The sequence below is a fragment of the Anser cygnoides genome, chromosome 18, assembly GCF_040182565.1.
Source record: "Anser cygnoides isolate HZ-2024a breed goose chromosome 18, Taihu_goose_T2T_genome, whole genome shotgun sequence".
Classification (NCBI taxonomy): domain Eukaryota; kingdom Metazoa; phylum Chordata; class Aves; order Anseriformes; family Anatidae; genus Anser; species Anser cygnoides.
This window is the reverse complement of record NC_089890.1, coordinates 6,065,885-6,093,143: the sequence shown is the minus strand read 5'-3', so window position 1 is coordinate 6,093,143 and position 27,259 is coordinate 6,065,885. Positions and strand designations below refer to the sequence as shown.

General features: G+C 59.6%; 3 protein-coding genes across 9 annotated transcripts in view; all 3 read left to right on the top strand.

The window, feature by feature from the left end:
* DTX2 (deltex E3 ubiquitin ligase 2) overlaps nt 1–20,593 on the top strand; it is a 33,901-nt gene extending 13,308 nt beyond the window's left edge. For 2 of the 5 annotated variants that reach the window (XM_066979453.1, XM_066979454.1), the window contains exons 4-11: nt 3,762–3,820; nt 11,070–11,201; nt 17,046–17,132; nt 18,144–18,214; nt 18,882–19,040; nt 19,132–19,293; nt 19,609–19,698; nt 20,230–20,593. In XM_066979453.1, the coding sequence (XP_066835554.1) occupies nt 3,762–3,820; nt 11,070–11,201; nt 17,046–17,132; nt 18,144–18,214; nt 18,882–19,040; nt 19,132–19,293; nt 19,609–19,698; nt 20,230–20,454 (985 nt within the window). In that variant the 3' untranslated portion in view covers nt 20,455–20,593. The remainder of the gene's footprint in view (nt 1–3,761; nt 3,821–11,069; nt 11,202–17,045; nt 17,133–18,143; nt 18,215–18,881; nt 19,041–19,131; nt 19,294–19,608; nt 19,699–20,229) is intronic. The other 3 variants (XM_066979456.1, XM_066979455.1, XM_066979457.1) reach the window with 3 other exon arrangements.
* Nucleotides 20,594–20,740: 147 nt separating this feature from the next.
* On the top strand, nt 20,741–24,925 carry LOC125183250 (uroplakin-3b-like). 3 transcript variants are annotated; one of them, XM_048068149.2, is made up of 6 exons: nt 20,741–23,162; nt 23,396–23,545; nt 23,620–23,839; nt 23,944–24,020; nt 24,204–24,324; nt 24,610–24,925. In XM_048068149.2, the coding sequence occupies exons 1-6, from the start codon at nt 23,105–23,107 to the stop codon at nt 24,782–24,784; spliced, it is 801 nt and encodes a 266-aa protein (XP_047924106.2). In that variant the 5' UTR covers nt 20,741–23,104; the 3' UTR covers nt 24,785–24,925. The 3 variants fall into 3 exon arrangements, with proteins under 3 accessions (XP_047924106.2, XP_047924105.2, XP_066835559.1); XM_048068148.2 differs by having other exon boundaries at nt 23,944–24,324; XM_066979458.1 differs by lacking the exon at nt 20,741–23,162 and having other exon boundaries at nt 23,188–23,545; nt 23,944–24,324.
* A 187-nt stretch (nt 24,926–25,112) lies between these two features.
* On the top strand, nt 25,113–26,866 carry LOC125183251 (uroplakin-3b-like protein 1). Its single transcript, XM_048068150.2, has 6 exons — nt 25,113–25,270; nt 25,756–25,908; nt 25,983–26,214; nt 26,300–26,376; nt 26,460–26,589; nt 26,666–26,866. Exons 1-6 carry the CDS (start codon nt 25,225–25,227, stop codon nt 26,766–26,768), a joined length of 741 nt encoding a protein of 246 aa, XP_047924107.2. The 5' UTR covers nt 25,113–25,224; the 3' UTR covers nt 26,769–26,866.
* Nucleotides 26,867–27,259: the final 393 nt, after the last annotated feature.

Here is a 27,259-nt window from a genome sequence, read left to right as displayed (position 1 = left end):
GAGGCCCAAGCAGACGTTAATACGTTAGCAGCGGAGCCAAGAATGTTAAGTAAATGTGGGCAGGTTGTTTTGCCTCTTGGTGCCTTGGTTTCCTCCCGTGTGTTAAAGGCCGATAATGAACCCGGCCGCCTCCACGGGCCGCGCTGAGAGCCGCAGACGGAGCGTGCTGCAGGGGGGGCCGTGCCTGCAGCAGCGAGCAGCACCCCGCTGCGTGCGGCTCCCCGCGCTCCGGCCACCTCTGGGTGCTGCTCAGCTCCCCCCCCCCCCGGGGGGGCTCCTTGCAGAGAAGGGCACTGCTGAGGGGTGTCCTGCTTGGCACGAGGGCAAGGAAAGCTGCAGGAGGCGGTTTGGGGGGAATAAATTCGTGCCCCAGCCAGGAGAGTCCCTGCAGTAGCTCTCTTGGCTGGTCTGGGCGCGCGTGGCCGTGGGTGCCCGTCCAGCTCCCGCCTGCAGATAAGGCAGGGGGCTCGGGCTGGGGAAATTTTATTGAAAAGCATTGGGAGGGGTGTCTTGGGGCTGGGGAGGGAAGCTTTGTAGTGTTAGGGTGCTCTTTGGAAGTGCCACAGCCCCACGTCTCCCGTGTGCTCAGCATGCTGTCGGATCAGGAGATGCACCCCAGGGACCAGACCCCAGGCAGGGTGTTTCCTCCTCCTCCTCCTCACCCTTCAGCTCTTGCCCACCAGCAGAACAGCGGGCTGCTCGGCTCCAGGAGACCGTGGGGGTCTCTGCCACCCCCGGCAGGCCCATTGTGACTCATCCCCAGCCCTTTGTCGCTCCTCATCCTGGTGCCGGGAGCGAGCCCCATGGATCGACGCGGCTGCGTGCAGCGCAAGAAAAGGTCCCTGGGGCGTGGGGCCTTGGTCTAGGTCCTGATGTCTTCTTCAAAACGAAGGGAAGGGAGAAGCTCTTGTGTGGCCACTGTTAGCCTCCCAGGAGGTTTTCCACGGAAGGGGTTAGACCCCTGGGCACACGTGTGTGAATCTGAGGCAGGGCAGGACCTGGGGGAAGCGTTGGCTGCTTGTTCAGAGGGTACAAAGGCACCGGGGCACAGGAAAATGCAGCTTTTGGAGGGGAGAGAAGGAAGAACGGGCTCTGTTGGGAAGGGGGAGAGTTGATAGGGACTTTTCCATTCCTGCCCTGTGAGGAAATCACGTATGGGGCTGTTCAGCTCGGATCTGGCCACCGAGTGCCACCTCTGCGGTCTTGCACCTCGTTGCCTCACCGGTGCTGCAGCACCTGAGCGTCTGGGAAAGCAACAAGTTGCCACGCTTTGCTTACGGGATCCGCTGACGGCAACCTGACTTCGCCAGGAATTTCTCACCGGGTCTGTGGGGACGGTGTCTTGCTGTGCGCCCCTTTCCCCACAGCCTACGACCCCCTGGTACCGACGGCACTGAGCAAGGGGGCGAGCAGGGCCCGCAGGGCATGGCAGGATGAAATCAGCCCGGGGAGGAGTCGGTACCGGCAGAAAATCCGAGATTTCAGGCGCTGACTTCCAGGTGCTACAAGCACAGCTGGAACATTTGGCCCGGTGTCACGGGTACCACCGGGTGGAATTCCATCTGTGGGCAGCAGAGGTGGTGGGAGCTGATGCGGTGGCGGACACCCAGCCCCTCTCTGCGTGGCAGCGCTTGTTCTGGCAGCACTGCTCTCCCAACCTCCCCTACCAGAGCCCTCCCCAGCCTGCCGGGGCCGCTGCCCCTGTAGCCGAGCCTACAAATCGGCGGCACCGCTCCCAAAAAGCCGTGGCGGTGCCGGAGCGCCTCGGGTCTAAGCTGATGGACTACTCGCAGGCAGCTCGTGCCGCTGGCGAGGCTGCTCAGGTGCAAGGCACCGCACGTGTGAGACTGCCGTGGCAATACCCTTTGTTACCTCTTCGCCTTCCTCCAAAAAAACCCTCTTCGGGCCCGGAGGAGCATTTCTGCCCCTTCTGCGGCGTGGCGGTGCTTCTTCCTCCCACGCGCCGTGGCTTCGAACCTGCCGGGGCAGCGAGGCGGCCGAGGCACCGCGGAGCAGCGTGAGTTTCCCTCGGTTTCACCAGGGATTTCTGCGGGTGTAAGAGAAACGGCAGCACGTGGCAGCCCGGCCGGCGCGTTCCCGCATGGGTTGGCACGTCCTGCGGCCTCGCTCGCTGAGCTGCTGCTGAGCCACGTGAAATAAAAAGGATTTGGGTCCTGCGTCGTAAATCCCTGCGCTCCGGCCCTTCTGTGCGCCCCTGGGTGAATCCCCCACTGAGGATTCAGCCCTGTCCGTGCCCTGCTGTGTTTTCTTTGCTTGCTTTTCCGCGGGGAAGGGGAAACGAAGGCGCCCCCGGTGGCTGCTGCAACTGGGGGGGGGTGACAGCAAAGCACAAATCCTTCGGTGTCTGGGCTGGGGGTGCCCAGACCCCGCGGTGCTTCTGCTGGGGGGAGCACAGCAGGAGGGAAAATGGAGGGGAGAAAAAAATCCGTGAGAAAGAGCGATGAACAAGCTGAATGAAGAAAAAGGTCGCAAAGAGGGAACACGGCGCCTGCTTCAAAGCCCCCCAAAAGCGAGGGGAGGATTTGCCAGCGGGGTTCGAGCCGGGCTGCGGTGAGAGCAGCCCGTTGCATCATTTGAAAACGTTGCAAAATGAGGGGCAAGCGAGGGGAAACCACAGCCTTTGAGAGAGGGAAGGGAAACCTCCGCAGCCCGGAGGACCTCTTAAAGGTCTGGAGGCCCCAGTCTCGTGCGGCCAGGCTGTCAGAGCAGCGCCAAGCCCGGGGTGCTGCCTTCTTCAGGAGCTCAGCGCCTGCGCAGGGACCTGCTCCGAGCGGCGGCAGGTAGGGGAGGTGGGGATGTGTCGCTGCTGAACCTCGGGAGGCCGAGGAGAGGGACTTACCTCTGTCTTTGGGGCTGTTTTGGGCACGGTGGCAGCTTCTGGAGAGGGCTAGGTTCCCAGAGACAGCAGGTGGCGTTTGGGAGCTTGGCGACCTGCTGTCCTACGAAGCTGGCCGGGGTTGGCGTAACTGGGGCTGGCGTGGGGAGTCTGGAGGTGGTCATCCGAAGGCACTGGGAAGTAACTGCAGCTGGTGGGCCTGAGCTGCCAGCTCTGGGAAACACCATCAGAGCAAGTTAGGAACCTGAAAGAGATATTACAGCATCTGCACTGATTTTCAAGGAAAGAAGGGTACCAAACTCTTCCAAATCTCTTTCAGCCCTTCCTCCCTCCTTCCTACATCTTGCAGTAACCCCATGGACAGGCAGTGAGAGTCAGGACTTGGTTCTGCTCAAGGACCAGCTGCACGTGCTCAAGTGCTTGGCTCGAGCTTTCTCTGCCTTGGTTTCCCCACATGCAGAGCTGTTGGGTGGTGCAGCTCGCTTCCTTCAGTCCCCACAGCTGCAGCATCTCGGCTTGAGCTTTGGGGAGTGTTTTTTCTTCTGGCCATCATAACAGGCTGACAGAGCAAGTCACCAGGAAGGTTTAAGGTTATTTGCTCTGTTCTGGTAGCTCCTGGCTGCACGCTCACGCCAGGGACCTGCACATAGCACAGACTCATCATGCTCAGGACAAGGCTGCAGAGAAATAAACCTCCATAGCTCTGGCCAGGGGTGGGCTCCTTAAATACAGCAGCCGGACCAGTGGGTGAAGGACGTGTGGGTGGGGGGTCCCAGATGAGGCTCATCTGGGCGATTAGAGCCCGTTGATATACCCAGGGCCTGGGGGGTGTTGAATTGGTGCTGGTGTGTGCAGTGGTTGAGCTGTGCTGGTTGATGTCTCTGTCTTTCTGCTCTCTCTCCAGCACCCCGAGCCTGCCGGTCAAGATGTCCAAACCCAGCAAAGTGAACCAGGCTTTGGCAGGTAACAGTTCTCTTCTGCTTTATCTGCTTTCTCCTTAGGGTTATGTGAGCAAGTGCTCTACTTTCCCATAGTGTGTGTTTTTCTTTTTTTTATTTTTTAGTTTCCAGCATCTCTGAGATGCCTTTGGCAGTGGAAAAGTTTTAGGCCTAAAGACCAAAAGGTAGAAAAGACAAGCTTGAGAGAGAATGGGAAGGTCAGGCCACAGTAACTGGCTTTCTTACTGGTGCTAGTCCTGAGGCTTTGTGCTCCCATCCCAGCTGAGGTGAGGTCTTGCTGCTGCTCAGCACCTGAGGCTGTAGCTCAGCACCTTCCTAACGCAAGAGCAGGATGTATCTGGTGTGCTGTTGGTCTCTGCAGGAGAGAGGGGCAGATGGAGCTTCGTGGGTGTCTCTGAAGCACTTTCTGCCCCTGTAGTTTATAAATAGACCATCACAAGCTGGCTTTTGGGGCTGTATTTGGGGCTCTGGTACTTGTTTTCATAGTGTAGGGGAGCACGTGGGCCAGGCTGTGTGCTAGCTGGTGTTTCCTGTTTTTTTTTTTCCCCTTTGAGGAAGAAAATTGCAGTGCAGGATGGTGCATGGGGTTGTTTTGTGTGATTTTATTGCAGAGGCTCAGGTGGTCGTTAGCCTAAAAAATGATTGTGATGCATTGCCTTGGGGAAAGGAAGAGACAGACATTGAACCAGGCATTGTCTGCTGTGGCAGCACAACGCAGGCTTGCTTGTAACCATCCAAACCTGTGAATATGATCCTAAACATCCCTGAGAAGCCTGTCTGGGAGGGATAGGAGTGCCGGTTCTCAATGTGCCACTCTTCAGAGTGGATTTGCCTGTTAAAGGTGAAATGGTGGTGCCTTGAAAACAGCAACTGGTGCTCTCAGCTTTTAGTGGTGGTGCTTCCCTTTGGGGGGGCCAAAACCTCTCAGTGTGTTTGCTGTGTGCCGGCTGCGAGCAGTGGGACTTGGTGCCTGAGGGGCTGGGTGTTCTGCTGGGAGCTGGTGTCTCCCCCATACAAAGACCACCTGTGCACTTGAAACTGTCCTAACCCAGTAACCTGGGGTAGGTGAGTGGGAGAGACCTGGCGTGTGGCACTTCCTGGGGGCTGCTGTACCCATTTCGGACACAACAGAGTATCTATCAACCCCCTGAATACCTATTAACCCTCTCTCTCCTCTGCCCATGCATGATCTGCTCAGGTTAGTAGCTCCCTGGGTGCTGAGCTCTGTTCCTGAGCACGTAGAGGCAGTTGGGCTCTCCCTCGGACAAAGCGGCCACCACCTCTTGCTAGCCAAGGTGGTGGTGGCCAGTGCCCTTCTAGGTGCCAGGCTCTGCCCTGCCTCAAAATGATCCCCTGGGACTGCTGTTTCTGGTCATCCAGTGCTAAAACCACGGTGGAGACTGCGCCTCGCAGGTCCCTAACACCAAGCAGGCACCACAGCAGCACGCAGGCCATCTCCCTGTCGGCAGGTCAGTCTTTGTGGCAATGAGGTGCAGGGCTGAGCTCAGACCTTGCCTAGATGGATGACCTGAGCAGGGCTCACCTTGCTTATGAAAGCTTGCTTTCATCCCCCGGCTATTAGCACTGGCTGTGTAATTAGTTCCTTAATCGCATAAAGGTAAATACAGCAAAGAACCGGAGAGCCCTGCTGAATCCGGGCTGCGTTAATACTGTTAACCGTGACCTCGTTCTGGATGTGCAAGTGTTCCTGTTAACTTGGAAGAGGTGAACATGCACAGTCCTTCTGTAGCGCCACGTTTAGACCTAAAACGCTGCCGAAGAGCTCGGTGGAATCGCCCACTTGGCACCATTTAAACCAGAATGAGAAGGTGAAGCTGGTAATCGGCTCTGCTCTTGTTGGAGGCTGGGGATGCAAAGGACAAGAAGGGTCCTTCCTCGGATCTGAAGCCCCCCATGAGGTGTGCTGAGTTGCAGCGGGGCTGGAACAGGCTGGGCTGAGGGCTCAGTGCATCACCTGCCCCCAGGGACAGCATCTCCTTCGGGTCTGAGCCTGTTGGGCATGGCTCTGGTCAGCCCTGGGTTGCTCCCTGCCAGGTGTAACAGATGTCGGAGCTGCAAGGGAGGAGAAAAATCTGAATTTGTCTCCATTTAAAATGGAGTAGAAGCAGAGGGAAGATCTGGACGAGTTAATTAGCAAGCGAAAGGAAAATAAATGTCTGGGAATGATTATGGTGAAAAGCAAGCAGTGAGGTTGTGGTAACAAGGCCAAATTTTACTGGGATTTTTGTTGGCTGGGTCTTCAGGCACATCTCCTCCCCCTCTGTGCTCTGCTCTCTGCTTCTAGGACCTCTTCTGGGAGGTGCTGTTTTGTTCATATTTCAGATCTGGGGGGTGGTCTTGGCAATGCTTATTCTTGGGGTTATTCTGTGATGTGCAGGCTGGGCCCCCCTTCTTCCCCCAGTCCTGCTGCACGGCTGTGTTCTTCAGCACCAGTGGTGATGCAGGGCAGGCTCCGGTGACATGGGGAGAGGGAGGTCCCAGGCGTGACCCGAGAAGGGTTTTATTCTGCATGTCTTACAGCTTTCGGTCTCCATCCTGAGGTGCTTCTCAGCAGCTTTTCTTCTTGGTTGAAGCAGGAGAAGCAAACCCCCTAAATCGTGCTGACGCTCTCCAGAAATGCTCCAGATGTGTCTGAGTGCAGGAGGCGGCTCTGGATAACCAGGAGCTGGGGAGTCCTGGTGGTCTGAAGGAAGCGGGCTGTGTGTGATGGGTGCCTGGGGATTTGGGTGAGGAATTCGTAACTCTGCAGCCCCACACCTTCCAGCAGCATTGCTCCAGAGCCCAGAAATTGTGCAGATGGTTTAAACTTCCATATAAAATCAGGCTTTGTCCTGACTTTGTTACCTTCTTGCTTCAAGGTGCGTGTGGAAACTTGTCTCCCCCACCCCCCAAATTGTGCTAGTACAGAGAAATGCCAGAGGAGAGGTCTCAGCAAACTGCTAAACCATGGTGTTGGTGTTTAAGGCTCAGCTGGGCTAAATCTGGGGGGAACAACCTAGTTCGGGTGTGCCTCATGGCTGCCTGGGGGACTGGGTGCTCGTATGGAGCCCCTTCTAGGATTGGGAGACAAAAGGCTGGAAGTGAGCTTTGTGTTAAATTAAGCTGAGCGTTTCTTAAGTTTCTTATTAACATGGTTTCTCATTAACACGGTTCCTAGAGCTGGGATGTTTGGGGATATATTCACCATAGAAGCTTTGATGGGTATAATTGTGCAAATTCTCAGTGCTTCTCTCTGAGACATCAGGTTATTTGAAGGCAAGCTCTGCCCTTCCTTCCACCTGCTTAAATCTCGAGCTGGAACAAAGCACACACGAGTCTGAGGTCTGTAAACACAGCTCAGCAGCCAGAAGGGTGACTGCAGGGGTGCGTAGGGCTGGATGTGTGAGTAAGAGCCTGGTTGAGGCTCACGGCGTTATGTAAGGGTGCTTTCCCCGTGCTCAGCTTCGGTACAGGATATTACAAAAGCGCCTGACTTCATGGGAGGCTAAGAAAAGCTGGCGGATGTTGTCATAGCTGCAGCAGAAATAATTCCACCCCAAGGAGTCCTACTGACTCCTTGCTGACACTGCACTTGCAGCCGAAGAAATGCTTTGAGGAAGAGGGAAGAGGCAGGGGTGTGTGTGCCTATTGCACATGGGCAGGAACAGATGAGGTGCCAAAGCATGCTTTGCAAGGCTCTTCGCCTCTCCTCTCTGCCTCTGCAGTGCTGGCAGGGAAGAGACCAGTGGTCAATGGAAGGTCTGAACATATTAATGAATATTTTGTGAGCTCCAGGGGCGGCCGGCGAGCAGCAGGAGCTCTTGCAGGAACACAAAGGCGTCTAAGGCTTGGTCTGGGCAAGCTTATTTTGTTGCAGCGTGGCCCTTGTGTCTTCAAGTGGGAATTTAGCCAGGGCCAAACTTGTTCCTGACCCAAATCCACTGTCTGTGGCTGCTGAATTAAAACTGTCCGTGGGTCAGAAGTGGAGAATCAGCCGGCAGGTGCGGTGTGCCTCCGGTGCGCTGCCCTGTAAGGCTTGGGTGCGGGGGGGATCCCTCGCGGGTGACTCTTGTCACCAGACTCGTGGGAGGCTTGCTAGATGCTGAGACTTCCAATATTGTATTAGCACTCTGAAGGAGGAATCACTGCTGCGTGGTGAGATGAGCCAGAAGGGCGGTGTAGCACGGGAACAGCCCCTTTCTGAATGCTCTCTTGATTTGAAGCTGCAGAAGGAGATGATTCACTGTGTGTTTCTGAAGGCAGCAGGAGGTAAAAGCAGAAAATGACCTTTTTTTTTTTTGCTGGTTTCAGGAGGATGCTTGGCTGGGGGTAGCTCTCCTGGTCCCACGCTTGACCTGCCTGTATGCATGCATGGTGTTGTAGATGCTTTCAACTCATGGAGTGAGAGAGAGCTCCTGAAATAAACATTTATTTCCTTTGCAGTGACTCATGGTGCTGACAGGCAACTTTAGATAAGCTCCTTGGGGATGGGAAGGGCTGTGTTAGCAGGTAACTGAACTCCGAGGTTCTGTGTCTTGTCATCTTCCCTCAGCCTAACTTCTGAAGGAGACATCTCGTCCTCCGACGTGGAGTCTGAAGTCAGTCTTCCAACCTCTGCATCTTTTTTTATGGGCTCTGCGTGTTACACCAGCAAGCTGGTATTGATCTCCTCAGCAGAGAGCTCTCACTTTGCATTCGTGTATCAGCCAGCTGCGTGTAGGTGGCGATAACCCCCGCCAGTCTTTGGGCTTGCTCTGCAGATGTCGGTCTGTGCGGTCAGCGCTGGGGAGCGGGTGCTGGAGGCAGCCTCACCTCACCCCTTCCTCCTGCCCCGGGCCGGGGCACGGCGCTTTATGGCCCTGCTGGGGTGAGGCTCCCAAAGACCAAAGTCCCTGCCTGGTGTGCAGGGGGTGGCAGCGTGGTGCTGAGCACTGGGCTTCAGGCACTCGGCTTTGTTTGTTCCCGTTTGTTATGGGAACACTGGGCTGTTGCTCCAGGCTTCCTGGAAGTGATGGAGGACTGCTGGCTTAGTGGGGCCGAGAGCAGGCAGCAGTCCTCTGGTCTGGAGTTCGAGACTTGCAGGAGGTTGTTTTGACTGTGAATCTCGTGGATCTGATGTTCAGCTGGCGTTCGTGCTGTTCGCCTGATGCTCATGCTGTCTTGCCCTGATTTTGGGGGCTCTCCTCGGCTGGAGCTGCTGAGAGCAGTGTGGTGCTGCTGGGACGATGGTTACTCGCTCGGTGTTGGCATCTTCCAAAGGTGCTCCCTGGGAGCAGGGGGCTGCACGTTAATCTAGCTCCTCCAAGGTGCTGCGTGGTGTTACCTGCTTCCCTTGGGAAGTACGCGGACGTGCTGTGAGGAGACTCTTCCAAGCTTGTGTTCCTGATCTTCTGGTGCCAGACTTGCCAGGAGCTCTTGGAGGGAGGTGTTTTCTCTTTGGTGCTGAATCACAGACCTCGCAATCAGCAGACAGGGGCTGGAATTGCTCAAACAACTGCTTCACCTGCTGCTTGTGCATCTTTAACTCTCCTGCTTGTTGTTTTCCCGCCCTGCTTTCCTTCCCCCATAATTTCTGGCACAATTACGTGTGTCTGATGCCTGTTGCCTTGGTGTCAGTTCGGAGAGGAGCTCTCGGTGCTGTGAAGGACTGGCTTTTTGCTGCCTGCAGCTTCCCTCAGACCAGGAGGCGCGTGCTTGGGCGATGTGTCACGGAGCAACCCGGTCTGCTGGCCAAACCAGCTCTGCCAACGGTCCTTGGGTAACCCTGGGCGAACTGCTTCATCTCTGCTCCGTACCCCTTCTTGTGAAATCCTTTCCATCTCTCTGGAAGTCTTTGGGCCTTATATGAGAGCTGTACTAAAAGCATCCAACCCTCGGATCAAGAAAGGACTTGGGCAGTTTGTGGGGTGGGACTTGTGCTCGGAGCTCGCGCGAAGCGGGTGCAGGACGCAGTCGGGGCTGCAGGGGGTGGCTCTGCCTGGGGCACTTGCATTGGCTTTGCACAGAGGATTGTTAGTTACAGGGTGTGGGTTCTTAGCGCTCTCTTCTGCCTGAAACACGCAACTAGTTAACACTCGCACAAAGCTGGCTGCTTCCTGTCATAACTCCGTTTTTAGTCATGTGTGGGCAAGGCTCCTCATTTTGTCCTGAATAAATGCATTTGCTTTTCTATCTTTTCCCAACCCAGTAGAATACAGGCTTGAAAAGCCTTGGTGACTTTGGTTTTGGCCATGAGCTGCCGCATAGGCATCTGGGGATGCTGGTGGGAATGTCCGTAGTATTAGGAGGTGGTTTTGCACAGGCTGCTCTAAGAGGTAAGCTGGGCTTTCAGGTTGCCTGCTGTCAGTCTGCATCTCTGAATTATTTTTTGGCTGTGCTGATAGCTGCGGCAGGGGGAGGTCTCTTCCTGGAAAAACTGAAGCAGGTGTTCCCCGGAACGTATGTTCAAGAGCAGTGTGCCACCCTACGAGTGTTATGCCTTGTGACTGGCCTGTATTTCACGGGCAAACATCGCGCTAGATCAGCATCACCAGCCCTGTGGCTCTCCGCGTGCCAGCTCTACCTGCAGGGAACGGCTGTCCTTTTTAATGATTCATTAGCTTTAACCAACTGCATCCAGTGAATGCAGCACTTCTCGGTGCCGGCTGGGAGGGAGAGAAGTCTCGGGCTTGAGCTGCGCATGGGGTCCAGCAGAAAATGGAGCCCAGTTGGACGGGGCTCCTTCGGCAGGGTCCGAGGTGGGCAGCTCCAGCCTGTGCCCGGCCCAGGACAGCTGCAGGCTTCGCAGGCCCTCAAGCTGCTCTTTGGGGATTAGTTTGGTGCGATGCCCTTGAAACGCTCAGCTTTACGGGGGAGTAGCTGAGCAGGAGCTGTAGGGATTACAGGTAACCGCAGATCCCCGGGGCAGTGCTGCCCGCAGGGCTCGGTGAGCTGGAGGACTCTACACCACGACAGACATGAAACGCCCGAGGAGCCCTAAAGCCAAGGCAGAGAGGAAGGTCCTGTCCAAACCCCAGCTTAGAGGGTGCCTGCATTTCCCTGTCTTAATTTGCTGCCCGAGCTCCCCTTGCTGAAGTCCTCTGGATCCTGTCCTTGCGGTGACTCCAACCCCCTTGCCTCTTGGGTGTTTTATGTTCTCTGAATCAAGGGCTTGGGTTTTGTTTTGTTTTTCTTTTTAATTTGAAAGATTGAAGTTTTTTTAATGTGTTTCCCCGTTGTTTCCTTCCTGCATGTTGATCTCGTACCCGCTGTAGGCATGACGGCTATTCTGATGTCAGCCGCTGGACTCCCCGTGCACCTCACCTGTGTGCCGCAAGCTGCCAGCACCCATAAAGCCACTAAAAAACACAGCTCAGTTAAGGAGGGGAGGAAAGTGTCCAAGAAAGGTAGTTCCTGCTCAAACTCTGATATTTGCTTCCATTTCCTTCTCTTTATCTCTCTGCACTTGTTCTGCCTCCCTCCTTTCCTCTTGTCTCTCCCCTCAACCCTCTCGGCTCTTCCGACTGACTGGGGATGTTCATCCCACAGAGGGAAGAAGCAGGGTGTTTCTCTGGCCGGTTTGGTCTCTGCCAGGCTGTAAAATAAGATGAAGTAGACCCTGGAAGCTCTGCTTGTTTCCATCAGTCACTAGAGCTGCCTGGCTGTTCTCTGTGCATGTCAGATCTCTGTGATCTCCCTGGTGTCCCTCTGAGCTCTCCCAGGGAGCCCTGGCTGTCCACGTACCAGGACTTTCCCTGACTCACTGCTGGGATGAGTCTGGGAGCCGAGGAACCCTCGAGGACAGCATTTATCCATGCGCTGTCTCAAGAGAAGGGCTGTTGTGAGCCAGAAGGTCTGGCTCGTCACCGCTGAGTCACGAGGTGAGCAGAAGATCTCCCAGGCGAGCAGCCCCTGAGTCACGCAGGGGACTTGAGGCTGCCTTGGGGCTGGGTTTGTCTTCCCCGCCTGCCTCGGGCAGAAGGGAGCAGGAGGGTCCAGGTCACCCCAGCTCCCTGCCAGGCGCAGCCACCTGCAGGGCAGGGCCTTTGTCCCTGCTGCTGGACAGGAGGAGCCTTGTGGTGGAGAGGAGGCACCTGGCTGTCTTGGTTCCTTGGTGTTCCTTGGAGTCAGTGCAGGGAGGAGGCTTGACGCAAGGCGCAAAGTCCTCCACAGGAGGTAGGAAGGGGGCGAGGAGAACCAGAAATTAAATGTGGAGGGAGGCATCTCATAGAAATTCATCATGGACAGAGCTGGGGGGAGGAGATGCAAGCGGCAGGAAGGAGGGAGAGCAAGTGTGGAGTAGGATGTGTGAGGGGGGAGGAGAAAGAGGGCAGTGGGAGAAGCAGCGAGGAGAAGGGAGCTGAAGAACTGAGCGGAGGTGGTGGCGGAGGGGCTGCATGGGGACTGTGCCTTGGGGGCAGGCTGCTGGGGTACCAAAAAAACCTTCGGTGGTGTTGTGACAGGGTGAGGGCTGTGCAGCAGGGACAGCCGCACGGGAAGGGAGCTGCTGGAGGTCAGTGACACAAAGCTGGCTGCCTTTATGGCAAGGTGAGGCCACAAACACACGGTCCTGGTCTCCTGAAGCCCCCTGCCAGCAGAGGGGATGTCATGGAGCTGGCCTGCCAGCCCAGCAGCACACCTTCCTGCACGAGATGTGGGCTCTTCGGTGCTCGGCACAGCACCAGGGGCATTTGCACGGTGCCTGCACCTTGGCCAGAGGTCAGACTGGCTCAGGCAGAGGCTGCTGAGCTCTGTGTTCATGCAGCCCAGCACCAGCCTTGGCCATGGGGCTCACCGAGCAGGAGCTGTGCTCTGTGTCAGCGTGGGGCTGGTGCCAGCGCCCTGCTGCGGCTCACCAATGCCACCTGCTGGGGCTGGGAAACCTCTGGGCTGAGGAGCAGAAACCCAGGGAGCGGAGAACATGTGCAGAAGGGGCAGTGTGGGTGCTGGGAGCACCGTGTGGCTCCTTCCCTCCAGCCGGCAGGATTTGGCCCCCGTCCTGCTCGGGATGTGCTGCAGAGGAGGTGCGTTGCCAGCTCTGCCACTTCCAGCACCGAGGAGAGGGGCTTTCCTGTTTTAGTTTGTAGGTCTTCTTCTAGAAAGCAGGGCTGCCCTTGGGGGCAGGAAGGGTGGTCCTGCAGGGTGCTGAGTGCGAGATGCCTGCGTGAGCAGGGTCTTGGTGCCACCTGGGAGCGAGCTCTGTCTGTGCCCTCCTGGCTAAGGAGCGCCGTGCCGCAGTGCCAGTGGTGAGCCTGACTTGTGGTCAGGCTGTTGGGTCTCTTTACAGACCCTGGAGCTGTAACAGGCAGAGATGGGGCCCAGTGTGTGGCCGGAATTTCTGCATCTCCTCTCTTCCAGACTTCCAGACTTCTCAAGCAAGAGCTGCACACCCAGGTGCAGGCACGTCGATGTGCCGACTACAAGCGACTGGCACCAAAATACCTGGCAGTGGGTGCAGTGTGCCCCTGCCCAGCCCCTTCTGGCTGCCCCCAGCCCTTCCTCTTGGCTGTAGCAGGAGCACGGGTGCCTTCACCCCACCGACACCCCCTGCCCAGCCTTTGCTGTGGCACCATACCAAACCTCAAAGTCAGTCCTGCTGTGGCAGAGTCCTGCAGGGCTGGTGCAGGGGGTCTGCGGCTTGGCCCCGCAGTGGTGCCTGCAGGCCTGGGCGCTCTGAACACCCCAAACACCCCCCGCAGTGAGCCTGTGCCTGCACGCCGCTCTGGCCGCGTGTGGGCTGAGGCGGTGTTGATAGAATTGCAGGCAGCTTTCTGAATACCTGGGTTATGCTCAACAAAGGCGCTAATTAGCCAGGACTCGATAACGGTGTTGCTGCTCTGGCAGTGATGTCTGTGGTGTGGGTGAGCGCGGTGCTGTGTGTGCTGTGGGTGTGGGAAACCCGCTGTCCCCACGCTATCAGTGCTGGTGCGTTGGTCCCCACGTGTCCTTGTCCTGCTGCCACCGATGGCACATCCAGTGCCGGGCCTCCTGGAGGGAGGCAGGCTGCAATAATGGGGCTGCTCCGTGTCACGGCCAGAGTGGCCTGGCCGTTTGGCTCTCCTGAACTGCTAAAAGGGGGGAAATCTTTCTGTTTTAACACCAAATCTCCCCTTGCCTTTGAGGTTGAGGCCAGTAGGTGGAGCCCTTGCCGGTCCAGGGGACAGAGGGTAGATGTGCTCAGGGTTGGGTGCTGGTCCTTGGCATTAGCTAGGAACAACCTGCTTGGCCCGCAGAGGGAATCAAACCCTGTGCTGCTCCCGTATGGCTCCTGGGGGTACAGCAGGAGACGTTCCTGCTGCAGGCGTTTGGTTGCTGAGCAAGGATTCAAAACACATCTGTTAAATGCTGCCTGTGGAAAGCCCTTGCTTCAGCGAGCAGCTTATTATCTACAGGGAGGAAGGGGAAGCATTAAGGAAAATCGTTGTTCTCCCTGTAACCGAAGGAAGGGCAGGCATTCCCCCGCATCCCCGACAGATCCACGGTGCAGCGTGAGGCCAGCTGGCCATAAACAGCGCCGGTCAATTCTGCATCGCCTCTTCAATCCCCTACTGAATCCTGCAAACTGTGGGACTTTGGTCCCAGGGGATGGCGAGAACAAAGGGCTGGAGGCGGATGTTCCTGCAGCACAAAGGGCCTGGCACGGAAGCGATGCTGGCGCAGACACGTGCTGCTTGTGCCGCGGCTGCCGGCCGGACACGCTGCTCCTCGGGGCACGGCTGTGTGGGCTGAGCTCCCCTGATGAAAACAGTTGTCAGCATCGAGCTGCTTCTGTAGGGCCGGGCACTCGAGTGGTCGCAGCTGGGGATGGGTTTTTCTGGAGCACCCGGTGTCCCCAGGTCTGCCTCGCTAAGATGCGCGGTGGATCGAAGCGCACCAGAACGTTATCCCAACCAAGGGACGGGAGCGGGGTGCTTCCTGTGCCCTCGTCAGGGATGTGACACCACAAACCCATCAGGCATAGATCTGGTGATGATGAGGATTGTCGGGTTGCCCCAGTTCTGTGCTCATCCCTGTTGGTGAGGGGTTGATGCCACTTGCTTTGCCCCAAACCCCTGCTGCACCCCGCAAACTGCAGGAACTCTGCCCAGCTCTGTGCCATGATTTGTCACCTTTTTTTGATTTGTTTTGGATGAACGTGGCCTGTTTGTTTCTCTGAGCTGCTCTGGAGGAAGGGAGCTCAACAGGGAGAGCAATGCATGGCCGGGGCTGCAGAGAGGGAGCATCCTCTGCCCTCCTGACCAAGGTAAATCGCCCCAAAGCTGATCAAATCTGTCGTGCAGGTGAGCTGGGGCGTTCTGCCAGGTGCTGGGCACTGCTGCTGGTTTAACGCCCCCTGCTCGCTGCCCTTGCTGTCTTCACTGCCTCGTCTGCGCATCTTCTTGGCATTGCCCTCCAGCCCGCGGCCGGAGGAGAGGAGAAGGGAGGTCGCCTCAAAAAGAGCCGCCCGAGGAACTGGCCGGCTGGAGGAGGGTCTGGTGGGCAGCAGGAAATCCTTGCGAATGAGGGCACGGTGCCTGTGAGCGGTGCTTGGGGAAGTGGAAGGAGTTGCGGGTAGCAGCAAGCCCTGTTCACACGGTCTCCTCCACACCCAGCAGAGCAGAAGCCTCTGTCTGCCCTGTGATGGTGAAGGTTTCTTTCGCTTAGAAACCAGAGCCTGGCTCCAAGTGCCACGGGTGTTTGTTACCTGGAGCAGGGACGTCACAGAGAGCTCGGCTGGGAGGCTGCGGGCACGGCAGGCAGTGAGCTGAGCTCAGACCCACGGCATCCCCGTGCGGCTTGTTCCTGCTGCCACCTCTTCATCCACTGCACCTGAACAAGGTCCTGGCAGAGAGGATTTGGGGACTTGTCACCTCCAGAAGTGGCGAGGCGAGCAAAGGGGGTTCTCCAGGAGGTCTGCTGAGGAGGCCTTGGAGCAGTTCCTGGCGCTGCTGCTCTCCTGGCCCGAGCGCTGGAAAACAGGGGCTTACCCAGGCTCCTGTTTGTCTCCTGCTCTTCTTGTGGCAGTTCTTGGAAATCCTTTTTTAGGGGATCTTGGCACGTCCCTGAGGTGGAAAACCCTTGTTTCCAAGTTCCTGTGATTGGCTTAATGGCTGTCGTATCCTGTTACCACCCTCCTGGCTGAGGGTCTCCAGGACAGTGATCTCACAGCCCCTGAGACATCACGCACCTCCTGCCCGGCGCCAGCTCTCGGGGAGCATCCTTTCACATCGTGGGCTTGTTTTCTTGTTCTGTGTGCTTGGTCATGCCTATGTCCTGCTCGCGCTGCCGGAAACCGAGTGTTTCAGGATGGCCAGGAATCCCCTTCTGAAAATAGCACGTCTTAGTGACTGTGCTCATTGAAGGGAGTCCAGCGCCCTGTTTATCAGGCTTCCTTAGCTAAATGACTTCCCACCCACGTTAGCTTTCTGCCTCACTCCTCTGCGGCCCTGCAGCTAGCTGGTCTGCAGTGAGAAGGTGTGTTCCTTGCTTGCATCTCACCCATCTCTGCGGCTAGCAGCACAGAGCTGGCCGTCAGGGGAGTGCAGGGCTCCTGCCTGATGCAGGGTCTGGGCCATCCGGGTCTCTGCCCGCTTAACGGCAGCGGTGGCACGTGAGCAGTCCTTTCCTTCACCACGCTGGCACTGTGAAAAGTGGTTATGTGGAGAATAGCACCCACCCTTTCCTGGTGGTGATGGAGATTTGCTTTATTTTTTGGGGTGGCAGAACAGCTCAGGAAGATGGTGCTGGCTCCAGTCGGGCTGTCTGTTCACGCACAGCTCTTCCACCTGCGGAGGCGATGTTTGCGATCCCTCTGTCTTCTTTGGGGAAAAATAGGCTGATGGGGCGGGCTGTGGGTGTGCAGGTACATGCACAGGACTGGTGCCCAGCTGTTGCACGTGGTAATACTGTGCCAGGCGAATACTGTGCCAGATGCACTGATGCTGCCTGCCTGTGAGCGTGGCAGCTGGGAGTACGTCTCCATGCTGAAGCACAGGCAGTGGGAGCTGCGTTCAAGAGCAGAGATCACTGGGGAAGTGCTGGAGTACAGCTCCCTCATGACCCCAGGGAACCGGGCACTGCTGCTTGGGGCTTGCCAGCCTTTGTCAGCATCCACCTTGCTCCCCGAGCTGCCCGGGACAGAGAATGACCTTCACCAACGCCTCCACCGCCGTGCTGCTTCTCCCCACTCTCCCCCAGCAGCGGGTCCGGAGCGGAGCAGGCAGGGTGAGCAGCCCCCATGGCGAGTGACAGGTCTTCTTGCCTCCTGCCAGGTGGAGCCGTGGCCTCGCTCGTGCACATGCTTCCCTTTGCAGGCTGGTGGAAGAGCCTGGCTGCTGCCGTGATGGGCCCGGGGCCGGGTAAGGAGCTGCAGCTGGGCGCTGTGCAGGCGTGCGAGGTGCTCGGGCTGCAGCGAAGCCTGGCGGGGAGCTGAGGTGACGGCCGAGCTCTCGGCCCTACCCAGCTCAGGAGCTCGTGGGGTTTGCTTAATCCTGTAACGAGGGGATGGGGCATCTGCCGGGCCTGCTCTGAGAAGCAGAACGCTGCCCTGGGAGATGGGGCTGTGCTCGGGTGGGCAGGATCGGGGCTGTATTTAGGGAAACGTGAAAATGTGCTTGTCCTTTACTGCAAGTAGGGCACCTGTTATAAAGCTGATGTGTGTGGTGTGACTTGTGCTGTGTCTTGCTGGATTTCAGTATGTGAAAGCTCAGGAGAAAAGCCCCTGTCTTGTGTGAAGGATGCAAGGCTCATTCTGCTGTACCCAAAATAAGGTCCAATGCTTGGAGTATGGCCGGGTTTTTCCTGATCTGCCGGGATTTTCCTTATGTGCCAGCTGCAGGGTTTGGCTGTGTCTCACCCATGGTGTAAGAAGGTCCCGTGTCAGCTGGGTGAGGTGGGAATCTCTTCTCCACTAACCACACGACGTGGTGCTCTTTCCCACTGAGAAATGTCTCTGAGCTTGATCACAGCTGCACAAAGCCCTGCTGGGACCTGGCTGCCATCGACCGGGGTACCTGGGGACACCCAGAGCACAGCAGCTACAGCTGCCCCCCCGGTGTGCAGCTCAGGGCACAAACACCCCCGGCTGCGGGGCGTTTCCTGCCCTCCCGCAGGGATCCTGGGAGCGAGCGGGGGCTCAGCCTGCTGGGTTCTCCCATCTGCAGCTCGCAGCCCTGGCACTGCTGGCAGGGAGGAGGCCTTTGTGGGGCTCGTGTGGATCAGTTGCAGCAGCCTTTTTTCCCCCCTCTAACCCGTACCTTTCTCCTTGGCGTCCTGGCCAGTTACTTGCTTTTCCCCCTTCTTTTAGCTCACCCTGCCCGTGCCTCGTGGGGTGTCTGACTTCTGCTGTCTTCTCTCCCCCCTCTGTGCAGCGACGCTGACTGAGCCAGAAGCGGTGGTGAGGAAGTACCTGGAGGAGCTGAAGGGCACTCCTGCTGATGAGGTGAGAGGGGAGGAAGAAGAGAAGGTGGTTAAAAAAAAAAAAAATAAAAAAAATAAAGTCTGGCTTGCCCAGAGGCCTCTTTCCTGGGGCGTTGTAAAAACCAAGGTGGTGCCTGAGGATCGCCCTGGCCACCCCCTGTGCTGGGTGCTGCTGCTTGCACTGGCGCCACCGACACTCGGTGGAGAGGCCTTGGGGTTCCCTGAAGCCCACACGTGGTAACTGGTGGCTGGCCCTCATCAGGGGACTGTGACAAAGGAAGCACCGTGTGGGTTGAACAGGTAACCCTGACAGCGCCTCCCTGCTCCTCTTGGAGCTGGCTGCGGGATGTGGGGTGGAGCAGGGACTTCGGTCTCCTCTCTGTGCTCCTAGAGATCAAAACTGCAGACTGAGCCCTGTGCTGGAGCTGCTCTGTAGAGGAGCAGGACAAAACCATACCCAGTTCCTGCTTGCCCCCGGCAGGCTCTCATCCTGTGCTGGCTGGGAGGCAGCGGTGGGGTGGTACTGCCCAGATGAGACCTGTTGGTGCCTTTAAATGTTAAAGAGAAGGGTTGAAGGTGAGGGCACATCTTCCTGAAGCATCCCTGGGTGCTTCCTTGGTGGGTCAGTCACTGTGACGGCCTGTGCTCGCACTACACGGTGGCTCTCTCCTCGCTGTCTTGGGCTCCAGGACTGCATCATCTGCATGGAGAAGCTGGCCTCCCCCTCAGGCTACGGCGACGCGTGTGAAAGCAGCACAATCAAGCCGGAGACGGTCGGACGCCTGACGAACTGCCAGCACTCCTTCCACATGCTCTGCGTGCTGGCCATGTACTCTAACGGGAACAAGGTACTGAGCTGGCCCAGCACCACCAGGTCTGTGTGCCCCGTGTCCAGGTGATGCAGCTGTGGAGCTCTGATGCCTGCTTCTCTCCCTGCAGGACGGCAGCCTGCAGTGCCCCTCCTGTAAGACCATCTACGGAGAGAAAACCGGTACTCAGCCCAAAGGGAAGATGGAGGTCTCCACTTTCCCCCAGTCCCTCCCTGGCCACAAGGACTGTGGGACAATCCAGATCGTGTACCACATCAGCAGAGGCATTCAGGTGAGCACAGCGTGCTCGTCGGAGTGGCTCCTGCCACTGCAGCACCTGCGGGCAGCCCAGCACTGAGCAGCCTGCCGAAGGTGCAGGTGTTCTTCCGAGGGCATCATCATACCATGTGGTTTGGGGTTGTGCCCACCAGATATTGGCACATCCCGTAGGAACAAGGCAATTACAATCAGCAGCACCTTCTTCTTTTACATGGAAGAGCTGGACTGAGATGAGCCTATGTCAAATCCTCCTGCTTATCCTAAATCCTGCTGCTGAGGGATCACTTACGAAGATGAAAGTGTGCCAAATATGTCTTATCTATTGCAGGGCCCCGAGCACCCCAACCCTGGGATGCCTTACACAGCAAGAGGCTTTCCTCGCTATTGTTACCTACCAGACAACGAGAAAGGCAGAAAGGTAAGGTATCGTGCCGTGACAACGTGGCTCTTCTCAGGTTGTCTTTTGGGCCATGTGTTGGTGGATTTGCATGATGTTTGCTTTAGGAGCTGTTTATGTGATGCTAACCCCCCTGTTCTCGGAGTCTGCCCGTGCGTTTGTAGCCCCTCTTTCTATAAAGATCTTTGCAGCCAAAGTTGTGAAGAAGCAAAGACATTCCCCAAATGCAACCCTTTATGAAACAAAAGCCCCTGTGACTTGGGAAAACCCTCCTGGCCTGTCTTGGGCTCTGCTCTTACAAGGGTTTGCACTTGCAGCTGCTGAGCTGGGAAGGTGGAAGGCCTGCCTGCCAGCTCCTCCCATCCCTGCTTCCTGTGGGTGGACCTGTTCGCCTCAGCTTGTGCCAGTGTTTTTCAAAGTACAGGGAATCGTTCTTCCCATCAGGGACAGGGATTTAGGCTGTTAAGCTTCTGGCAAGCAGCTTTTGTGGCTTTAGCTGCTGAAGGACAGTCTTGATTTGTTTTTTCCTTTTTTTTTTCCTTCCCCATCCAGGTCCTGGAGCTCCTGAAGGTGGCCTGGAAGCGACGCCTGATTTTCACAGTGGGCACCTCCAGCACCACCGGTGAGAGCAATACAGTGGTGTGGAATGAGATCCACCACAAGACGGAGATGGACACAAACCTGAGCGGCCACGGCTACCCTGACCCCAACTACCTGGACAATGTGCTGGCAGAGCTGGCCGCCCAGGGGGTCACTGAGGACTGCCTGAGGAAATGAGCTGGGGTTGGGGGGCTGTTGTGCCGTGCACATCTCCGGGCCCCCAGCCTGGGAGCCCACCCAGTGCACTTATTCCTGTTGCCTTAAGTTCCTACGTCTGACTGCCTGTCACACTAAGCAATAACACTGTAACGCAGGACTCCTGCGTGCTCTGTACAGTCTCCTTTTTCTGGAGGGAAGGCTATTGTTGTAGAAAACGCGATTGCCTCTCCGGGTAGGGTTGGTGGCTGAAGCCAGGACCGGCTGCAGGAGCGGTGGTGAGGTGACAGGGGACCCCCTTGGGAAGGTAGGACCCCAGGGACCCCAGCCCTGGTGATGCCTGGGGGGACAGGGGAGCACCTTGCTCTCCAAGAGACCACCTGGGAAGGAAAGGAGAGCCTCCTGTACGCTGCACCTCTTGGAGCGAAGCCCCCTCCCTCCTGCCCCTGTAGGTGATGCCTGTATCTCTGCTTGGTTGTAATAAATGCCTCACTTCCAGGGAGAGTCGCTGCTTTGCCTTCACCCTGCCTCACGGCTTGGGCTGCCTCCCATCTGCATCCCTCCCCGAGGGACCAGCCTGCTCCCTGCAGCTGGGGATGCTCAGTCCAGCCGGGAGAAAGGAGGGAAAGCTCAGCCCTGCTGGAGGAACGCGGCTCTCTGCAGGGGCAGGACACTAGGTGCCGATCCCAGGCTTGCAGCTTGTCACCCCCTGGCTCCCCATGTCCTCCAGAGGAAGCAGCAGCAGCAGTCTGGGGGCTGCTCCTTGGCTCTGCAGCCCCCTGCTGGGGTTTTTGTGCCCAGGGGAGCCCCTGTGGGAGGTGGCTGCTGCAGGGGGTGCTGGTGCCATGGGGTGGTGACAGGTCCCTGTGCCACCCTGCTCCCCAGCGTGCGGGGCTGTGAGCACCGTGGCCCTTTGGCTGCTGCAAGCAGGGATGTTCCTCCTGCTGGGGCCTCTTTCCATCACATCAATATAAAAATGAAAGGGCTCTTGGAGCTGTGGAGAGCTCTCCCTGCTGTCTGGTGGTGGATGTATCCTCTTGGTTAACCCTCTCCTCACCAGCCACCACCATCTGCTAAAGGCTTCGGGGAGAAAGCTCTCAAATGCAGCCACGTTGGGGATGCTGTGAAAACAGGAGCTCCTCGGAAGCAGCAGGTAGGTGTCTGTTCTGAGCTGCACAGAAATGGGTTGTGTTTGTTCTTCTCCAGCCCTGCTTGTGAAACAAGAGGTTCCTAGCTCAGACCTCAGCTTTCTATCCCCGGATCATGTTGTCCCAGCAAACAAAACAGAATTGAAATGAAAATTGCTCTGGCCCTGTGCAAAGCGAGAATTTCCTGCTGAGTGTGGCTGGAGGCACACTAGAGCCCTCCCTGCAGCAGATGCTCCTGTGCCTGAATCAGCTGCAGCCTCCCTGCCCCTGGGCTGCTCCAGGGCTGGGGTCCGGGTGGATGAGGGGCCCCTGGAGCCCCGTGGTGTGGGTTCCTCCCCTACCCATGCCCCTGGCTCCTTTGCGCCACGCTGGTTATTCTTAGCTCAGCCTTGACCCCACAACTATGCTGACCCCATGGCCGTGGGGCAGGGACGGGCAGCTGAAACTGTGACTCAGTGTCCCCGTGCCGCGTCACCCAGATGCGTGCTGAGGGTGCGAGCTTGGCCTCCCCCCCCGGGGTTGGGGTTTCACCCTGGGGAGGGGGTTCTTGCCTTTGCCGTGCCTCAGTTTCCCCAGCTCTGGCACGGGGAACGTGTTGGGGGCTGCGGAGCCGGGAGGGTGCCCGCAGCTGTGCCAGGTTCCCCCCTCCCCAGCCCGCCCCTGTAATCTCCGGATGCCCCATTTCCACTTAATCTGAAGGAGAAGCCACAGCCCCTTCGGGAGGGAGGGGGAAATCCTTTCCCACGCAGGAACGGCAGCCACAGCCCTTGGCAAACAGCGCACAAAGCGCACTCAGCCCCGCTGCCTGGAGAGCAGCCCGTGGGGGCCCGAAGCCTTGGCACAGCTCCTTGGCCCCATCCCAAGGGCTGGGGAGCCTGGGGGGGCCCGTTCCCAGGGGAGAAGGGGGCTGATGGCCCGGCCCTGACACGAGTGAAGGGTGAGGATGGGGACATGGCAGCTCAGCTGCCTCCCCGCCCTCCGTGCTGGGTGGGACTGGAATGCTTTGGGTTTTGGGTAAGTTTTGGGTGTGATGGCTCCAGGTGCTTCCGTAGCTGTGGGGCAAGGCCAGCTGTGCGCCAAACCAGCGTGGCTCTGGGTGCCAAGGTGGGCACAGGGCACCAGTGGGGTCCAGGCACTGCTGGGGTGAGCGGGGGAGCAGGACCGCTCACCCTTGTTCCCCAGCAGCCCCACCAAAGCCTCCCAGTCCCCTTGGCTTGCCCTTCAACCACTCCTCCAGTGCTGCCTCTGTGCCTCAGTTTCCCCTTTCACAGCTCAGGCTGGCGCCCGCATCCTTAGCACCTCGTTTCTGGGGTTTGATGGCTCCTGGGTGTTTTTTGGACCCGTGGTGACCTGGGAGGGGCCCTGTCCATCTCTTGCCCCCCGGGGTCTGGCCGTGCTGGTGGAGCCATCGCAGGAATGCGGGGCTGGGAGGGCCGGGCTTGGGGGGGGGCACCTGGGGCTGCTCGGCCCCTCGGCAGTGGGACGGAGCGAGGCAGCGCGGCCGGCACAGCACAGACACCGCCATGGAGCTGCCGTGGGTGCTGCTGGCGCTGGCTGGGATGGGCGCAGCCACTGGCCTGGGTGAATCCTCGGGGGGGACACGGGGGCCGCGGGCTGGTTTCCCCATGGGTTTTTGTGCTGGGGAGGGGGTTATGGGGCTGTTTGTGGTTTTGGGGGGGGCTCTATGTTGCTGTCATCCCACTGGGGTGACCCCCGTGGGCCCTGCTGTGCTGGCACCAGCACTCAGTGACCCCAGTGCAGCCACGAGCTGGGGTCCCCGTGCCACCGGCAGCTGCTCATGGCTGTGCCCCCAGCCCTGCTGCCCTACGTGCCCCGCGTGCCCCCCGGGGCCCTGTTGGGGAAGGTGACGGCCACCACCTTCGCCCTGGAGAGACCCTGCTGCGTCTTCGACCGGCTCGCCAACACCTCTGACGCCGTCTGGCTGGTGGTGGCTTTTGCCAACGGTGAGCACTCAATGCAGCGGGGGACGTCGGGGACCCTTGCTGTGGCCGCTCACCCCTCCGTCTGTGTCACGCAGCCTCGGCCACCTTCAGAAACCCCCCGTCCCGCGCCGACGTGCCCCTCTACGAGGGGCTGCCCACCGCCCACGCCTACATGACGCTGGAGACAGCGGCAGCCGCCTACGCCTGCTCGGCACCCGGCCCGACCGTCCTGCGGGTCGGTGGGGACACGGCGTGCGGGGGCCAGCACGGCCAGGCAGCCTGCAACGGGCCCCTGCCCTCCCCGGGGCCGTACAGGTGAGGCTGGTGGGTTGGGACCCCCAGGGAATTCCCCATCCCCAAGGACTGGCAGGTATCCCAGGGCTTGTGTTGTCCCGGTGCTGGTGGTGCCCGTCCTACAGGGTGAAGTTCCTGGTGATGGACTGCCACGGCCCCAAAGCGGAGACAAGGTGGTCCGACCCCATCCTCCTGCGGAGAGGTACCGGTGGGAGCGGGGCTGGCGCAGCGTCGCCTTCCCCCTGCATCCCCTGGGGTGCGGCATTGCTTCTGTGCCACCACCCCAAACCCCAGAGGGGAGAAGAGGTTCCCAAGCTCTCCTGCTCACCCTATTCCTGGGTGCCCCCCATCCTCCCCTTGTGTCCCTCACCCTGTGCCCATCCAGCCCGCAGCCCGAGCACTGTTGACCCCACGCCTGTGCGCCGCAGCAGCGACGTGGTCGTCATCGCCTCCATCCTGGCCAGCCTCGGCGCCGGGCTGGCCGTGGCAGCGCTCGGTGCCATGGGGTACGAGGGCTGAGCGGGGCCGTGCTCGGGGGGGATGTGTCTGTGGGGTCCTGGGAGAGCATCCCCTCCTCGGCCCCAAAGGCAAAGAGAGGGAGCAGAGAGGATTTTTAAGATTTAAAGACCTTTTTTTTTCTTTTTTAATTAAATTTGGGGTTTTAAGTGTATTGTGGGAAGGAGAACGGGATGGTTTCTGGGGGGTTTGGTCCCTTAGGGGTGGTCAGCCCGGGGAGGGGGCCAGCAGAGCTGTGGGGACCCTGCTTGATGCCTCCGCTTGTCTCCCTGCAGCGCCGAGGTGTGGAGACTCCTGTGCCGCCAGGATTTCGGGACTGCCTTCACCCAGCGGTCCTACAGGACCCACCACATCTCTCCCGCCCTGCCCCAGCCCCCCTGCTGCGGGTGCTGCAGGTCGGCAAAGAGCTGCTCTGCCCCGCGGCCTCGCGGTCCGTGCGCTGCCGAGTAAACTCATAGCACGGCCTCCCCGCCTCGTCCTTCCTCGCCGGGACGCCGCCCGGCCTTCCGCGGGGCGCACGCTGCTCGCGCACCAGCTTGGTGCTTTGTTCACCAGGCGGCCACAACGCGAAGGAGAAGGGGGGGTACCGGACCCCGAAAGCGGGGGTCCCTGGTGGGACGCTGCGGCTGGGGGTCGAGGCGGGTCCCACCCTGGGGTGCGGGCTGCGGCACACCCCTGCCACGAGCGTGACCGTTCTCCGCGCGCCTCCCGGCGGGCGCCCAGGCGTAGCAAATGCTCCCCGGGGAAACGGGCCCGACCTGTTTGCCGCGGGGCCGTGGCTGGCGCAGGAATGTGGGAGGCTGGAGGCCGCAGGCGGGTCCCGCGGGGACAACCCGCGCGTCCCCCACCCGCCGCCCGCACTCGGCCCTCGGCACCCAGGCGCTGGCACCATGCTCCCGCTGCTCCTCCTGCTGCTGGCCGCGGCCCACGGCCTGCGTGAGTCTGCGCCCTGCGGGGGCTTCACCGCGCGCCCACCCCCTGAAATGGGCTGGCTGGGGGGGGGGGGGTTGATGTCCCTACTCGTGGGTGTCCCCTCTGCGAGGACACGGGGACCCAGCCCAGAGCACGGGTGCTGCGGGAGGTGCAGGGCACCCCCCGTTCTGGGTGACATCCCCACTTTGGGGCCCTCGCCGGTGTCACCCAGCTGGGTCCTGCAGCACGGCACGGGGGCCTCTGGGGTCTCCCCGGGCTGTCTCTCCACGGGTGGTGGCGCTGAGGGTCTTTGCTGCGTCTTTTCATGAAACTTGCTGCATTTGAACCCAAAATGAGTGGTGGGGCGGAGCTGGGAGGTGAGGGGGCCACACAGCCGGGATCCCCCCGGGCAGCTCCCTGTGTGCCAAACCCCCCGGCGCTGCCCTGAGCCACCAACCCCTGCTCCGGCCGGGGCCGGGGGCTCCGGTCTCATCGCGGTCTCATCGCAGAGGAGGTCACGTACGAGCCGACCCTCGCCCAGGGGGACCTGGGCGGCCGGATCACCGGCAGCACCTTCGTGCTGGAGCAGCCCCGCTGCGCCTTCAATAACAGCACGATACAAACAACCACCAGCATCTGGCTGGTGGTGGCCGACGCCGCGGGTAGGTGTGGTGGTGGGGACGTGGGGGGGGTCCCAGCGTCCCCCCCCCCTCACCGCCATCCCTCGTCCCCGCAGCCTCCGTGAGCTTCACCAACAGCGTGCAGCCGGGGATGCCCGAGTGGGCTTTCCAGAGCTTCCCCGCCAACACCTCCGCCTACCTGACGCTCAACGCCACCCTCCTCAACTACCCCTGCCCCAAAGACCCCAAGGAGATCACGGTGCTGCGCGTGGGCAGTGAGACCAGCTGTGCCAAAGACACGTCCAGACCCACCTGTAACGGCCCCCTGCCCAGCCCCGGGACCTACAAGTGAGCCTGGTACTGGGGAGGGTGTGGGGGGGACATGGTCCTGGTGCGTGCCGGCCGCATCCTGCAACCTGCCCTCCTCCGCCAGGGTGAAGTTCCTCGCCCTGAACGGCTTCGAGCCCGTGGCTGAGACGAAGTGGTCGAAGCCCATCGAACTGAAGACAGGTACCGGGGGGGAAACTGAGGCAGGGCACTGCCGTGGGCACGCAGCGAGGCGCCGCCCCCCCACACCCCGCTCTCTCCCCCAGCCCGGCAGCCCCCGAGCGGCCCCGGTGCAGGCGGCAAGCACAGCGCCGACATGATCGCCATCACCTCCATCCTCTCCATCCTCCTCGCCGTCCTGCTGGCCGGCCTGGTGGCCACACTGGCCTTCTGCGGGTGAGTCTGGGGGGCACACGAGGGGGAGGATGATGCCTGCACCCCGTGTCCCTAACCCCATGCCCGTGTCCCCCAGCTCCGACCCCTGCGGCCGCGGCGGCATCTTCAAGCCGGAGGTGGCGTCGGTGCGGCGCTACACCACCCACCACGTCTACGACCAGCCGGCCGCGCGCCTCTGAGCCCCGCCACCGACCGGGACCGCAGGGGACACCGGGGGTGTCCCCCGGGCTGAGGGGGAGCAGTGAGCAAAATAAATGGGATTTCTGCCTGCCTCCTGCCCGGCCTCTGCCTCCCTCTGTGGCCTCCTGGCTCCCACCGAAGCCTCGCTGCCCGTCCTGGCCCCGTAATGCGGCGGGGGTTTTGGGAGGGGGAAGCGTTCCTGTGCCTGGTCTGCATCGGCCGTGGGTGGGAAAATCTCCCCCGGGTGCGAGTCAGCGCCTGGGCTCACCCCAGGGAGCCTGGGGAAGGCACAGCCCGAGGGTGCTGGGAGCCCCCGGGGCTTCTGTGGGGTCGGGAGAGCTCCGGGTCCTGGGGTTTCTGGAAGGGCAGCGGTAGTCGCCTCGCCCCCGGTCTGCAAACCGCCCCCACGCCCCGTGCAGCTGCAGGACAGGGCAGCGCGATCCCGTGGTGTCCCTGCAATGTCCCCACGGTGTCCCTGCAATGTCCCCAC

Coding starts and splice junctions, on each gene's coding strand:
- LOC125183250 (XM_048068148.2), top strand. CDS start 23,105: ATGGAGCTGCCGTGGGTGCTGCTGGCGCTGGCTGGGATGGGCGCAGCC. Junction 23,163..23,395: donor GGGCGCAGCCACTGGCCTGG/GTGAATCCTCGG, acceptor CTGTGCCCCCAG/CCCTGCTGCCCTACGTGCCC. Junction 24,325..24,609: donor GCAGCGCTCGGTGCCATGGG/GTACGAGGGCTG, acceptor GTCTCCCTGCAG/CGCCGAGGTGTGGAGACTCC.
- LOC125183251 (XM_048068150.2), top strand. CDS start 25,225: ATGCTCCCGCTGCTCCTCCTGCTGCTGGCCGCGGCCCACGGCCTGC. Junction 26,215..26,299: donor CCCAGCCCCGGGACCTACAA/GTGAGCCTGGTA, acceptor CTCCTCCGCCAG/GGTGAAGTTCCTCGCCCTGA. Junction 26,590..26,665: donor GCCACACTGGCCTTCTGCGG/GTGAGTCTGGGG, acceptor CGTGTCCCCCAG/CTCCGACCCCTGCGGCCGCG.